The 15,927-nt window shown below is 39.8% G+C and overlaps 1 protein-coding gene across 2 annotated transcripts in view; it reads right to left on the bottom strand.

Moving 5' to 3' along the window:
- Positions 1-15,927, bottom strand: part of CREB5 (cAMP responsive element binding protein 5) — a 251,583-nt gene that overhangs the window by 95,979 nt on the left and 139,677 nt on the right. The window contains exon 1 of one of the 2 annotated variants that reach the window (XM_053955530.1): positions 1,614-1,660. The exons of the other annotated variant lie outside the window; for it this stretch is intronic. Coding sequence (XP_053811505.1) covers positions 1,614-1,660 — 47 coding nt within the window. Of the gene's footprint in view, positions 1-1,613; positions 1,661-15,927 lie in introns of those variants that run through there. 2 annotated transcript variants of the gene reach the window in all.

Raw genomic sequence — 15,927 nt, 5'->3', positions numbered from 1 at the left:
GCTGGCCACGGACTCTTGTCTTGCTCAGAAAGAGAGCGGGAGGTTTTGCTACCAACCACAGAACAACGCTGTTTCTTATTTTGCTCAGTCAGTCCCCAGTACAGGTTGTAAAAAAAAAAAAAAAAAAAAAAAAAAAAAAATCACTAAACACTGAAAAGCATATTTAAGGCTATCTTTGGTTAACCAAGCAAATCTGTAGTTCACTGCAATTCCAGTGGGTACCAATACAGTGCTTCCCTGAGAGACAAAAATTCCCATTGATAGAGGCACTTCTGAGAGTCATACCTTAAGAGCAGACAGCTCTTGATGCAGAAACCTGATGCAGAGCTCCTCCGAGCAGAACGGGTATCCTCAGGACACCAACACACACCTGATAGCTCGCATCCATCCCACACCTAAACACAACCAATGCCCGAGCATGGGCTTAGTGTTAAACTCTGTGGCCCACCCTAAGGGCAAAGCGTTCACAGTGAACTCGGGGAAGAGGTACCTTTCCTTGCTCCACATCAGACCTAGAGACTGTTAGCTATGTGGGGAAAAAGACTGAAAGGTCTGTAGGGAGACTGACAGGCTTAATAAGACCAAGCGCATTTCTCTGTCCTGTAAAGGAAATCCATGTAGGCAGGTGCCCCAAGACCCCGGCCGTTCTGGAGAGCAGAACCGTGACAGGAGGGGATGTGCTGCGCAGGGTCGGGACCTCCGCGGTCCCAGCAAAGGCAAGACAGCCACGAGCCCGAAGTAAGCTGAGGATCAGAATCCTGCTGACAAGTGGTAGGGATGAAAAGCTGAGGCTTGTTGAGATGAGCTCTGCCTCCCTTAAACGCTTTATTTTCTACAGCGTATTTCCAACAGTATAAGCTTTTACTCACTCTGCTAGGCAGAGGCTGAACTGCTTTCTTCAAACAGTTTCAAATTCACCAGCCACGCTCGAAGAACCACCCCTTTTTGCCTCTCTTTTCTTTTTGCACTCTCTTTTCGCTTTTTGTGAAAGAGACATCCAGTTTCAAGCCATTTAAAAAATATCAAAAAACCCCAGTGGAAAATAATTCGCAGCTGTGATAATATCACATTTTTTAAAATACCGTAATATAGTTTTACTTTTAATAATAAAAGATAAAAAAGGGGAGTCTGTGAATAATTAGAGAGTGCAGTCTGAAGCCAGTTACAGTCACTGCAATTGATAATAAACTTAAAGCCCCTTGACAGCAGGTAAATGCTTTGCAACCCTGACCCCCTTCCTCTCACATTACTTAACAACCCTGCAGTTCCAGCATTACATCACCGTCCAAGCGATTGGTTCCCGCATTTTAACTCTCTCCCTGTCTCCTCCGATTAGGAACAACATAATGATGGAGGGGGGGGACACCAAACCACAACAAACTACCAAACTTCTCTCAAGTTTGCTGTGCTCTTTGTTTGGGTTTGGTTTGGTCGAAAAAACAGCTTCTGCTCCTAAGAGCTGAGGATACACGCACCAGAAAACAAACTCCGTAGAAGTGGAAAAGAGTGGGAAAGGGGGACTCGGGAGGGGAGGAGGAGAGGAGGAGGAGGAAGGCGAGGAGGGGGGGAAACTATATAGAAATCAGAAAAGGAAAAGAAAATTAAAAACAAACCTCATGGACATCACTGAGCCTGAATTCCCTGCTGAGGTGCAGAACATGAGAGCCCTGGAATGAGTGTATGTAGAACTTGAGCCAAAGCTTAACTAGCCCGAGTGAGTCATATCCTTCCCATTTGATTCCCGTCCAAGCGATGATGTAATGCCCTGGCCCTCTCCCTCGCTCCCGCTCGCTGCACTACCTCCCTCCTCCCCTTTTCTCCTTTTTAGCTCAGTACTGGTGAAGTCACCATTTAAATCTGGCAGCGCTGAAGCAAAAACTTCAATGTAACCAAAACAGCCCCAGGCCAAGTTCCAGACGTACTGAGACTCAGTGGTGCAATTGCCATTGGAAACGAGTAAACAGAGAAAGAAACAGTGCTGCCTGTGAAGGGCCTGCGCAGCTGCCCGCCGGAGCGCAGGAAAACCCTGGGACCAGGCACGGGGCTGACAGGATTGACTGGGGATCACCAGGAGATCCCGCATCGCTCCCGAGCGCCCGCACGATCTGCGCTTCGGGAAGATCCGGCCACTGGAAGAGGAAGGAGATCGAGCCTGAGTTGAGGAGGGCAGCGGAGAAGCCGGGAAGCAGCGGAGGTGCATGGAGGTCTGGGAGATGGAGAGCGCTGCTTTGCAGGTTATGCCTCAGACCGGGATTTCTCTGCCTCAGCAGAGCACAGCTGGAATTGAGCCCCAGGTTTTTGAAGGAAAACGACGGGGCTGGTTCTTGCACTGCATTCCTCCGTATCCAAACACACAGGTGTACAGCACCTTCTTTCCCCACAACAGAATAAAGTACCAGAACTAACTCACTGCTTTACTGCTCTTATTGCCTTTCTGGTGTTTCTTTCATAAGTCTGGTTTATTTAAGCATAGAGAATGTTTCTAAATGGAACTTATAATAAACTTTCACTCACGCAAGGATAAGCTATTGTGGTGTAAAGTGCTCTGCCTCATCAAAGTGCTCCTGATGCTAAATGCTGCAGTGGCTGTGGTTGAAATACCTCTCATGTCCTCCCCCACAGAGGGCTTTCTTTCTCACTGTTCATAACTCCCAACGGATTGTAGTCAATGCAGTACCAAGCAGTTGGTCCACAAAAGAATGCAAAGCCTAAGTAATAACAATAATATTCATAATCATAATAATAATAAATGAAAATGCCTAAGCACACATAACATCCCTGAGCAATTCAAAGACTAATAGTTTCGACATCAAACTGCAGATGTAAGTATTAATGGCACATGAAACACCATAGATGTATTTGTCTCCTTTCTTTATAGATCAAGAATTATTTCACAAAGCCACCTCAACTCAGTTTTCCAGCACTCAGTAGATGCACTTACGCCCCTCAAATTTAGAAAACAGTAGGAAAACAGGAATATCAATGTACTTCCTTTTCTTCCTTATGGTGATGTGAGTTTATGGAAAATCAATTTCTATTGCCCAGCAGCATTTTACCTCATTGGGGTTTTTTTGGGGCGGGTTCTTTAATTGATTACAGCAGCAGTGCAACAGAGATTATTGTAAAGTACCAAAGTCTCTTCCTGAGAATACTCTTACAATTTCAAATTATTTTTAGAATATATATAGTGTTGATATATAATTTAGAATATATATAGTGTTGATGTCTATGGATCAACACTATTAGCTTCTGTCATATTTGGATCTTGAATTCAAAGTATTTTTTTGCTTAAGATATACATTATTTTTACAGACAGAATGAGAGGAGAAGAAAACTAAGCGTTTATCCAATTCAATTAAAAAAACACAGTTCTTCACAGCAACCTGACCTGCTGGATGACATCCTCAATAGATACTGATGCTGCAGCCACTCAGAGTGACACCTTTATCAAACAAGGCAGCTCTGAATTAGAGGTGATCAGCCATAATTATTACTGGCGCCACTGAAGCCTGTGGCTTGACAGCATCAGATGTGGTTGTTATAAAGTTTGGTCCATTGTGTCAATGGCCTGTATAACTCATTTATGTCTGAATTACCAGCTATTGATTTTTTGTCTTCTGTCATGTAATAAAATAAAAGTTAGATCATTCCTAAAACCCTCTTTTAATTCCAGCCTTGCTGATAGTTTTGTTTTAAGCTTATGCCACTTCTCTCTCTCCACTTAAAAAATGAAACTTCCACCCCTTTTTCTGTGCATGTCTAAGAGGTCATCTTCCCTCCTTCCTTCTTTTTATTTTGTCTTCTTACATTTATGCTACTGGATTACATAGCTTCTGCTCATTCAGTTATCCCCTGACATTGCTGTAAACTTTGTTGTGGGCCCAGGACAGACCACTGGCTCAAAATACAGGAATGTGCCTACAACTGAGGGATGACTTTAAATCCCCTGCTCCAGCTTTGCAAAGAAGGAAGCTGCCACCTAAAGAGAAAAGGATTACCCTGAGCAACTCAGGTTACCATGAGGCTGCTTGAGCATATAATACATCCATTCCTGCAGTCTTTGGGCCTCTTCTCACTCTTCTGACAAACCCACACTTCTACCACTGTAGATATTCAAAGCAAAATGCAACCAGAGATGATGCAGGAGCCACAGGGTAGTTCATTGTCCTCCTGAGGCTTTGAGGACTTGCTTGGTAAGTCTTCTCTTTCCAAAAGAAAATTTTGTTCACCGGAAGCAATAGCAGACCTTTGCCCATCTGTGAGCATCTTAACCATAATATCACAGGAGTGACTGTGTGTGCATGGCAAATGGCCCTTCTAATTATTACTATGTTCATTGACACAGACTCAGAAGAATTAAACTGCTTTCAAAACGGTGTCTTATACAAGATATTTCTAGGAGTAAGAGCATTTCTGAAATGAACAAGAGAGATCAAAGCAGTCTGAACTGCATTTCTAAATGACATATTTACGTTGAAGTCCTATTTCAAGAAATTGTTTTAAAACAGACATCATACTCCAAAGGAGTTAAAAACTTATTTGTTCTTGCTGATGGGAAAACAAAAAGTTCTTTCCAGGCAGGTATTTCCAAAGCCTATTGATTTTTTCCTTCCCCCTAACAGGAAACACTGTTTTCCCCTTTTCCTTCCTGTGACAGACCAGTTAATGATAAAGAATGTCCTGTGCTCAGAGGAAATTCCACTTGCATGCAAGAGCTCCCTCTTCATCTGTTTACTTGTCCGTCTTTTCATTCTCCCCCCCATTCCAACCCCAGCCTTAAATTTCCATGTTCATCAAGAATAGGGCTGTTGTGATGAGAGTTATGGGATGTTTTAATTCTAATGGGAGCCTCCTTCAAACTAGGGCCCTGGCCAGGACAGTTATGACTCCAGCTTAGCTGTCTAGTTCAGGAATTCTTGCAACACCCTCCCTACAGAATGTTTCATCCTTGGGGAAAGGGTGGTGGGGCACACCACAGATGTTTGGTGTAACTGAGACTTGACAAAAATCACTGCTTCTGCTGAAAGTTTCCAGTCTCAACAACCAGAAAGCTCTGACTTTTAAGAGCCCAAACGTCAGAGTGCACTGGGATTATCCCAAATGCGTATTGTAAAAAGGAACTGGGTGTACTGCAGCTGAGATTGTGGATGGACAAATCACAGGTTCTACATGCATTTTAGGTGAGTGTGTCTCACCCAGCCCTTGAGACTGACTTTTGCCTATGTCAGTTAGTTGCCCAAGGCCCTGTGGATAAAAGCACCATAACCTGATTATTTTTTTCCTCCACTGCTTGGCACTTAAAGAGGCTTGATTAAGAAAATATTCTGTAATAATGGTCCTGCGCTCAGGAAAGTCTCATTTTCATTCTGACATTATTTTTCATTTCTAACCCAAGAGCCTTACAGTCCCTGTGGAATTAAAGAGGCCAGATAATTTCAGGGTTAAATAAGCTTTAATGACTATCACATGTATGGAACCTTAAACCCAGTATTAAAAATTATTTTTTTAAAGTGGCATCTCTTCCTTTTTTTAATTTAAAATAACCATCCAGGTGGTTTCCTAAGGATTTCTTTGCAAATTGCTTCCAGTGAACCTTTTCAGTTACAGACCACTGCAAATCCATGTGGTGGTATTCAGCATTTAGTTCAACTTGGGTGTCCCATGTTTTTGTAGTGGACAGAGGGACTGTCTGCACAAATGTCTGCACAAGGGAAGCTGTCTGGGCAGGCTAGCTGTCACTAGTAAGGACATAAAAATGTAAATATCCACAATTTCAGAAGAAACTAAAGTAAAGCAGTGCTAAGAGTAGATTCTTCAAGTTGCTCATAAGAAAATGGGGTACATGTTCCCAAGTCACTTTGGTTCTTCAGAAAAAGACATTTTTTGTTTAAGAAGACTCGGATCAAAGTGCTCAGCATTGAGCTATATCAAAGGTTTTCCTATGAACTCTCCAAATTGTAATAAAATAAAATATCTGGAAATATCCTTTGTAAGAACTGCCCCACATTTATAGAACATAAGCACTGGATTGGACGAAGTCTACATGAAACCTGGAACAAAGATCTCCCACTCTCAAACACATGCTCAAACATACTGCTCCATTAGAAACACTTCATTGAAAATATTTAAGGAAGAAGAACTACCAAAGTTTGGGTCCAGCTTCTTTAGAGACAGAAATGTGCAATGGGCATGATGGCTAGTAGACTTCCCCAAAATATTTTGACAACGAGTCTTCAAGAATGATCTCAAGAAAAACTTTCCCACTAACAGTTTTAAGCATGTTGAAGCCACTTGGGATCATGGGGGGTTTGTGTTGGGAACATTCAACTACTAGGAAATAGAATAGCCTACTTAACTTTATACTCACCAAACAGCCATGGGCCAGTGGCAAGTGGCAAGTGGCTGACCTGGAAGTGAAGAGCTTTGTATCCAGTTACATATCACTGAGTCATGCAGTGTGATCAGCCTCCTCTTTTATTGTAGCTGTAAACCACAAATACCCAAGACAAATAATGTAGCAATTTATGCAAAATAATTAATAACATTTTACATTTCAGTAGAACCTTTGACCCTGAAGGATCACAAAGCATCTTGCAGGCCAGCCATTGAAAGTCACGTGGTGCAATTATCCCCAACACGGGAGATCGCAGCCAGCCAGCCGATGGCACAGGAGTGCAGAGGGCAGATGTTGACTAAGGACAGAAGCAAACAGCTGCAATTAGGTAAAAAACATCGTGTAATCTTTAATATTCATGCATAATGAATAGGAGGTTCCCTTCCCCCACTGCGATTCTAATTACTCAAACAGATAATTAGTATGTGCTGGTCAAAATGTGGAGCCATTGCTCTTTTTAGATTTGCTCAAAGAAGCTTTGCCATACATCTACACTAAATATCTTGACCCTAGATCTCAAATATCTTAATCTTTAGTTAAAACTCTACAGGCTTTGTCTTGGACACAGTGAAAACTTTATCACATATAGCTGCATCTCAAAGATTGTAGCAGGAAAAAGGATCTGGTTTTGATGTTCTTTCATTTTACTTCTAGCAGACAGAAAAGTAAGCTGAAATAGCAGAATTTGGATTCAAAGAGTAAACATATATGCTATAATTGAAAATATTTTCTCTGAAGTACAGTATGGTAAGCACTGAAAAATAAATAGTAGAGCTCTAAAACAAATTTTAGCACTGAACCAAATTTTATTCTTCCCCTAAATTGTCATCTCCATGCACTTTTATTAGCTCTCTTCTTTATTTTTCAGCACAATAGCAATAATTAATGTTCTAATGAAGCTCTTTTTTTTTAAATAAGCAAGTGTCTGGAACTCAGTTCCAACTGGAAAAGGAGACCACTCGGACTCAGATCAACCTCATTACAGCAGGACAAATTCATAGTGCTATTTAATAAAAACATACACAAGATAACTTGTTTTTAAGATACACCCTCTTTTGTTAGTAATCCAGCGAATAATGCAATATTTCCTCCTTGAAAATGAACAGCTATAACAGTCCACTAGGAAATTTTTCTGGACTCTTGGAGAGCAAACTGACTTAAGCTTTGGAGTTCCATGAATTACAAGTAGCCAAGTAATTCTGTTGATCCTGGTTCATCCTCACACACAGGCTTTACAGCATTCAATAACTATCAGGATGATGAAAATTCATTATCCAGGAGGTACCATTTTCAACTTGGCTTTATCCAAGAATCTGAAATTAATTTATATCCAGAATCTTGACACCTAAACACCAACCTATTCTTGTGCAAATTAGAATTTTTTTTAATGTTTCTTAAAAATCACACAGCTTTGCAGCACAGAAACTGAGATGCAGCCACATCCAAGGGCCAGCCTGCCCTAAAAATTCTGTTTGCAGTGACTCTCGTTGAAACATAATGTGATGTGAAGTTTCCAGTGTTACAAGCCAGCCATAAGACTTAAAACTCTGTAGTTGATAATATACAGCTATTACATGACTAGATATTTTTAAAGGAAATAATAAAAGTATTTTCCTTTTTTCTTTTTTTTTTTTTAATAGGAATTAACCAGGAAATCCATTTCAGTTTCCTTCATAGGAAACTATGAACTCCAGCCACAGAATCATTATCTGATAGACCCTTTCTGAAATCAAGTGAGGTCCATCTGTACCCACTTATGGTTTTAGGATTTACATATTTGTTTAGACTTCCAGTGCTTTTCTTCTGAAAAAAAGTATGGCTATCTATTAACTCCAAACATATTAAAACCAAACAGATCTCTTGTAGACACTCAGATAAATCCTTTCAGGACTGACTGGAAAGGATCAGAGTCAGGGTTACACCACTAGTTTTACTGTGATGATAAATGAAAGAGAAATAATTTGCAGCTTCACTTTCACATTCTGTGGTGCAGGATGCTGCTTTAGTTTCAACATCAGTTTCTACGAATGAAAACATACAGCTTTTCCATTCTTGTGTAAAAAAACCCCAAACTCTGGAATAAAAAAGTATCTGTACAAAACACACATGTAATCTGAAGTACACAGTGAGTATGTGCACATTCCACACAAACTGCTTCTACTAGATTTACACAGTCTTCTGCTTGGATACCCTCTAACACTAGCTTGTTCCTGATGCTATACAAACCCAAATGGTTCTGCTTGTCCTTAGTGACTGCAGCCCATACAAATGAGGCACTTCTGTAAATTCTGTATTGGAAAAAGTGCACCAGATAGAAAAATAATCCACAGTTCGATTTAAAGAAAAACAAACAGCAAACAAACTAAACTTTAAACTTGTTTAAAGAAAAAAAATATATTTATTATGGAAACAGGATAAACAGATTAAAACAATGATGACACTCATCTGCGAACCTGCAGAGTTCACTCACAGTCCAAGACATAACATAAGTGAACATTTCTGTCATTATAACTGAATAGTTTTGATGCAAGAGAAGCAGCCCTTCAGTCAGTTTCTCCTCTTAGCTGAGATGGGTCCCCTCAGTTTTGAATTTCCAAATCCTCAACCTTTACTCTTTCTCTCTTGTGTGCCCAAATCTTTATCTTTCTTTCCTCCTATCGAGTAGCATGAATTTAATTTCTTAGGATTTAGAATTCTTCTACTGTCTTAATTCTTTATATTCAAGCTTTTTTGTGTTAATCATTCTTCGTGGAATGCCAACCTGAATTTAGCTTGAAAACACTTCAGGGCTTATATATTCTTGTAATTGCTTCATAACCGGAACATATGTCTCACCACCCTGCACGTCAGTAGTTGCAACATCATTTTCTCTGGCTTTTACCAATGTAATTGTACCTCTTTCATATCTGCCCAGACTCCTGCTACAAGGACCTTTTTCCCAGCCCTTTCTGCTGAACATGTCAACCGTCTCTGTGTATCCCTTAATCACCTAAGTTTTCCTCCTGCAACCTTCCCCGCCTTTGCTAGCATGCTTTCATCAGTATTAAGTTAGATCCAGATCAATCCATCATGCCATCTCACACTTCCCATCCCTTTTGGAAAGCCACCTTCCTTATAAGTGTTATTTATAACACTAAGTATACTAATACTTAGGAAATGAGCAAATCATCACAGAAGCTTACTGCCACTCCATGACCACTTACTCTGATCCATGAGCCCTCCTCCTACACAGACATTTCCAGATGATGAGCTCCCAGCTTCTTCTTCTGCTTCTACAAATTTTTATTAGTCCCCCCAGGCACAGCCTTGCATTTTTTAATACTGAAATTCATTCCATTGCCATTACTTCAGTACTCAAAGCTCATCCATGTTTTTTGGGTTGGTTTTCCTTTTCTGTTTTCTTTTGTATGGTATCCAGGTCTGTCTCAGTATTGCCAGTGTCTCCAAAGCCTGCGTCACCAGCAGGACTTGACATACTTTCACTACCATCATTAATGAGAACATAACATTTAAGCAAATCAGGACTATACTGGACACTGTGTAGCCCCACAAACAGCCTCCTCTTTCAACACCACACAGTTCTCTCCCCTCCAGCAAACTTCATCTTAAAGCACATTGAGTGAAACCTACCTGTCCTATTTCCCAGGACAGACTCCTTCACATTAGCTGCAGTTGTCAAGCAGCCTGCAGCTGTCAGCAGCTTTTACTGAGTGGGAATTCGTCAGAGTGAATAGCAGTGCAGGACAAAGTTTACCCTTATTTACAGGTTCACTCTCAGCCCTGCCTGAAATTTCTCTTGGCTGACAGAGTGCAGTAAGCAACTTTTTGTAAAAAATTTAAAGAGGAAAAATGTTTTAATTACAATGGAGATAAGTAGTTGCATTAATACTACTAGAATATTTAAGCAGTATTTCAGATGTCTGCTGGCACTCAGCACGTTTTAGAGAGGAATTTTACATCTGTGCTCCACAGACCTGAGAAACTGCCTGCACTGTGTACTATTTTGCTCCAGTTATGCTTGTTATTAGGCAGTGTCATTATGTACAATTTTCAGTGTTCCTAAAAGGGATTTCAGTAATGTCACAGGAAAAAATGGATGGTTTGTTTACTTGATTAATGTCGTGATCTGTGATTACAAATCTGTCTACTGTTGCTTTCACAGGAAATTATTTCAAGAACTTCACTTCTGGGTGTTGCTTAACATCCAGCACTGACTCCACTATAAACTCATACACATGATTTATCTGGTGGCCAGCATGTGTGGGAGGAAAGATCTAGGAGTCTGACAAAACTCTTTACTCCCTTTAACTTTCAGGCCATCAGATGTAGAAATCTAAATTATTACACTCCTAAGCCTGTTTGTAAATCCTCAGCCAACGCAAACAATTAATATTGAGCTAAGTGGATGCAAAATGAAAGTGATTAGGAATATATTTTTTAGAAAAAAATTATATGCACATATTTTACTCTCTTTTAATGTTAAACCAGCTGATTACATCATACCAACACAGTAAAAATTACTCCAAGGTAACCTAGGAAACAGTTTTTACTAAATAACAACTGAGTCCCTTCATTTAATCTCAATTCACACAGCACACAAGTTTAGCTGAGTCTCCCTTCCCAGCGATCTCAGGCAGTTTGCTCAGACCGGCTGGGATGCTCTCGCTGTCGGTTCATAGGGCAAAGCTCTCTGGAGACCGCAGCAAGGCTCTCTCGGATGAGGGGCCCTTGTCTGTTGGATGTGCTATTCTTGGTGGCTTGCCAGCAGCCCCAAATTTGGCAAGGTTCAGAGCACAAGTTACAGTCTGGTTGCTTGATTATCATGAATGTTATTATTTTTATTGGTCAGTTAATATGTCTTCACTTTCTCGTGTTTTTATTTTGCTTTGATTGTCCGTGTTAGCTATTCTGTGTCTCCAGCCTAAAGAGACATAAAGATGGGCAGCCCTCACAGTCATCACCTAACTTTTACCCAGGACAGCTAATAAGATTCTTGGTCCTCTATATTTTGGAGTCAAGTCAGAAAATCTCTATTCAGTTGCATCTCATTCCTTAGCTGGTCAGAATTTCCATAGTGCTCAAACAAAAACATATTAGATACTTGCAAGTACAGTAAAAGAAATGCAAGCTGCAGCTACCCAAAAGCAGCTCCAAGAATTTAGTCAATTGAGAGCCAAAGCAAAACCAGGATTAATTCTAGGTTGTGACTGCTTTGATTTCGCCTGCCTCTCTCCTGTGCTCATAATACCCATATGTAGGGGCATATCTCTCAAAAATACACACCTAGATAATAAATACTATCATACGCAAAGCATTATGCATATATATATAAATGTGATTATGTAAAAAGATAAGTCTTCTTAAAAAGATGCAGAATGAATGACATGAAAAGTTAGGTTGACAGTTGTATCTTCGTTTTCATTCTATCTCCCTTTTCTAGTTAATTTTTAAAACCTCTAAAACTTTCCCTTTTTAGGCTGAAATATAGTAGGCTGGATCTTCACCAGAACTATTTTGCCTGTCTTGTTTAAGGATAGCAAAAAGTGTAAAAAGTTTTTCAGTCGGAAACCCTGGGAACAAAGTTGAACTTGGCCATGAAAGCAGTCCACTAAAAAATGTTTAAAAGGGCATTGATAAAAATTAGATTTTATTTGGTGAAACCCTTCAAAGTTTTGTTTTGTTCAGGTCAATTATATTTTCCCCAAGTTTTCTTGCTAAGCTTGAAATCATGCACCTAAGAAAAAGAACTCCATTTTTCATTTCAGCTAACCTGGCTTCTATAGAAAATTATAGAAAGAAGAAGGTCTGTAAAGTGCAGCATGCTAGTGCATTTAGAAACAAGCACAGATGAGAGACGGGCTGATATACTGTCTGAAATACAGCTCAGCTCATTCCCAAGAAATGTTTTCATATAAGAGCATTCTGTTTTGTCTTCTCTGCACATATATTTGATTTAACCTGTTCGGTCTCTGGTCTATGATACCAATCTTATTCTTTCTGTTCTCACTCACTAGGCCTACTCTTGGCTACATTTGTGACCTTTGCAGTTCTGCTCCCTTCCACCCCATCTCTTCCCTTGAAATAAGGCTCCTTGAAGCCTCATTCTTCCTGAGCAAAGCCTCCCAACTTAGTTCACCAAACCACTGCTCTGCCTTTCTCAAATCCCACCCAAGTCACGTCTTTCATATTGCCTCTCTGCATTGAGTTAATAAGAAGCAAAGCCAGCACAAGGAAACATCTGAGTTATCTTCTCTGCCTAAACATATTTCCATTGAGCTAAGCTTTCTTTCCTGCGTACAAATCTGCTCTGGCCCAGTAATCTTGCCTCTCACTCAGTAGCCTTGCAAACAAAACTATAACATTTGAAAGCAGCCAGGCCCACTGTAACTTTGCAAACTGCTTTTTAAAAAAGCTTTTTTTTTAGCATGTGCCAGGTAATGTAGGTAATGTAGGCAGCAGGCAGAAAATGGACTGAAGAGTCATAGAAGAAAATAGTATGGATCCTTTCTTTAATCAGAATAGTTTTAATGACTGATAAAATTCACATGTTTTACAGTCTAAACTGTTGCTAAAAATGTTTTTCAAACATTTACCACAAGGTGCCAGCAGTTCTTTAATGCTTTTTTATTTTGAATTCCTGCTGCACACACTCAAAGCAGGGGTACAGAGAGGCAAAGACTGCAGATAGGGAAGTCATAAGTGGTGTTAATGCCAGGATCAGAGACTGTTCACAGAAGACAAGACATATTTTAGGGGCTAGTACCTCTAAAAGAGACAAAAAAAAAATAATGTCAAGCTTAGTAATTTGGACAGACGTGTAAAGCATGCTAGCTTGTAGTTGTTGGGATTTATCTGTGCTTCTGAAACTCGATCAACTGTAATAGTCCGCCCTATAGTGAGGACACTCAGCTACCAGTGTCTCTTTTGCCTAACTCTTATCCCCTGCAAAAGTTAGAGAGAGGGAGTAAATATCTCATACAATATAGCAGCATCCACTCTCTTAAGCTGATAACTCTTCCTTATATTGGGAGACTTGGACACTACTGCTGTAAGTTACTTACTGGAGGGGTGGTGTGTTGCCTAGAATGAGAAAATGAGGTGTGTTATTGCAAAAACATCTACCATTTGTGAATTTATTAATAATAAAATAACAATAAGGACTTACTGCAGTCAAGTGGAACATTTATATTCCAGTTAATGCAACCTGTACAGTGTTTATCCCAGTATTAATTTATATTAGATTTAAACCATGTTGTTGAAATTTAGCAACATTTAAGTATCAAAGCCAGACTTTCAATAGTTAAATCAGAATAATTCAGAACTTAAACAGCAGAACTTAAGAGAGGCTGCCTTCCTGCTCTATTACATTTTCAAAGACACAACTATACATGAATGGTTATTATAAAAATTACCTCCAGGTATACATACATGTTATATACACTCCATTAAGTCTTAATATTATATACATATGCAGCTCTTTCCACTCAGAAAGACTCACAAAGCAATTTACAAACAATATATGCAGAACTAACTTGAGACATTTAATACAATATGGTCTCCCTTCATAGGGATACATGACTAAACATCCCCAATGAGTAATATGGCCAGGAGCCATAACAGCCTCAGGCTGTGATCTGGTCTACTCTCATAAGCTAAACAGGGTTGGTCTTGGCCAAATGCATTTGGGAGCCCTCCAAGGAAATCCCAGGGTGCTTCAGGAAGCAGAGCTGGTGATTCAGTAGGTGGCATACTTCCCCTGGAGTCAGCTCTGAACCAAGGACTCTAGCAGAAACCTTGGTAGGTGCAACACCATTAACCAAATGGGATTTCAGGCAGGATCCTCTGCTGAGATGGGTCATTTGTCACAGTGTCATGATTTATTAGTGATGCTGTGGATTCTGCAGTTAAAGAAGACATTGCTGCTAAACAATCTTCTCTGCAGAGTTCCCTTGGTTTGGATAAGCTGAAAAAAAATATTTCTAGCTTTTTCAGTGGCAAACATTGTGTTTCAAATGGGAACCATCTGTAAGTGTTGCTGGACTTCTTGGTATTCACCAATAGGAAGTGAATTTTTTATTTCCTACCCAAATTTTTGAACACAGGCGTATGAATCCTTTCCTTTGCTTCAGTAGGTTCCATTGGAAGTGCCACATCCACTTTTAGGTACTGTTCCTAGCTAAAGGGGGGAGGGGGGTCAGGCAAAGGAGAAGCCTTTGGACAGCTGGAGAAATACTCTGAAGTCTAGAAGATGACTAAGGATGGACTGAGCAACCTAGTTGTTCCATTGAAGACAAGGCAGAGGTGAACATATGGCATTTGCAGATACACAAGAGGCTGCTGAAGACAGACAGAAGAAATAATATCTCTTTCCATTTCTATATTAAGTAGAATCAAAAATAAAAGGAATTTTTGCTTTTGCATCACGGAGGGTTTGGGTTAGCCTGAAAGAAAAACTTGTCTCAAAGTGAATAGAGTTAAGCACAGCAATAGGATGTCTGCTCTACATTTCTGGAGGTTGTCAAAAACACATTAAAGATATTTCTGTCAGAAATGATGTAGATGTTACTTAATCCTACTTTGGGCAGAGTGCTGGCTGAACACTTCAAGTCCCCTACAGCCATATAGCTCAGTGATTCCATAATTTTTATGAAAGCAAAATATTTATAGCTTTGGGATTACAGATTTCTTCCTATTTATATTAACTCTAAAACAATAATTCCACCCCACCAAAAAAAAGCCTAAAACACATGACATTAAATAGGCTTTAAAAACTGTGCCACGGTTTTAGGGGGATGACTGCAAAAATTTCCCATTCTTAAGATTTCTAAGCAAGATTGGGTTTGCGATCTGGCTCACTTGGCTTTTTTTTTTTACATAGATGTAACCAGAGTTTTCCACCATTCTTTCCTCAAAAAGTCACTGAAAAGATCTGAGTTTCACATCTAAATCAATAAACAATGCCACAAACAATGAAAAATTTATTAATGTTTGTGGAAGTGTAAGATCCTTTTTTATTTGAAGAAGAAAAAAGGGAAAACATGGTAAAGGGGAAAAGGAAGACATGCCCCAATATTTATGTATGACCTCAAGAAATACACCAACTTTTCCTGGGTGTTTTCTCATCAGTTGGGTACCAGTTTAGCTGCTGAGTTCAGGGCAGTTTGGATCACCCTCCTGGAGCATAAATTATGGTGCTGGTATTGGCTGATATCCCTTTCAGCTGAAAGGGCCTCTTTCACCCTGCATTTAAAAACCTAGGGATGAACATACTCCCAGAAAATACATTGCTAAAGTCCAGGTTAAACTACCTTGAAACTATCTTTCCTTGCTCTGTTGATTCTTTTTTGTTCTCTTTTTACAAAGACAAAAAAAGTATAAAGTTACTCAGTAATAAGGATGGTTTGGGGGAAAAGCTTTTGCCAAGTTATTTTGTAGGGAAAGCCATGTGGGTTGATTGCTGTCACACTGGAGGGAGATGAAGAGGCAGCATGAAAATGTAATAAGAAGAAAGGTTTAACACAGCCTGAGCAGTG

Source organism: Vidua chalybeata, chromosome 1, assembly GCF_026979565.1.
Source record: "Vidua chalybeata isolate OUT-0048 chromosome 1, bVidCha1 merged haplotype, whole genome shotgun sequence".
NCBI lineage: Eukaryota > Metazoa > Chordata > Aves > Passeriformes > Viduidae > Vidua > Vidua chalybeata.
Note: the sequence above shows the minus strand (reverse complement) of the source record. Positions and strands in the feature narration are given on the sequence as shown.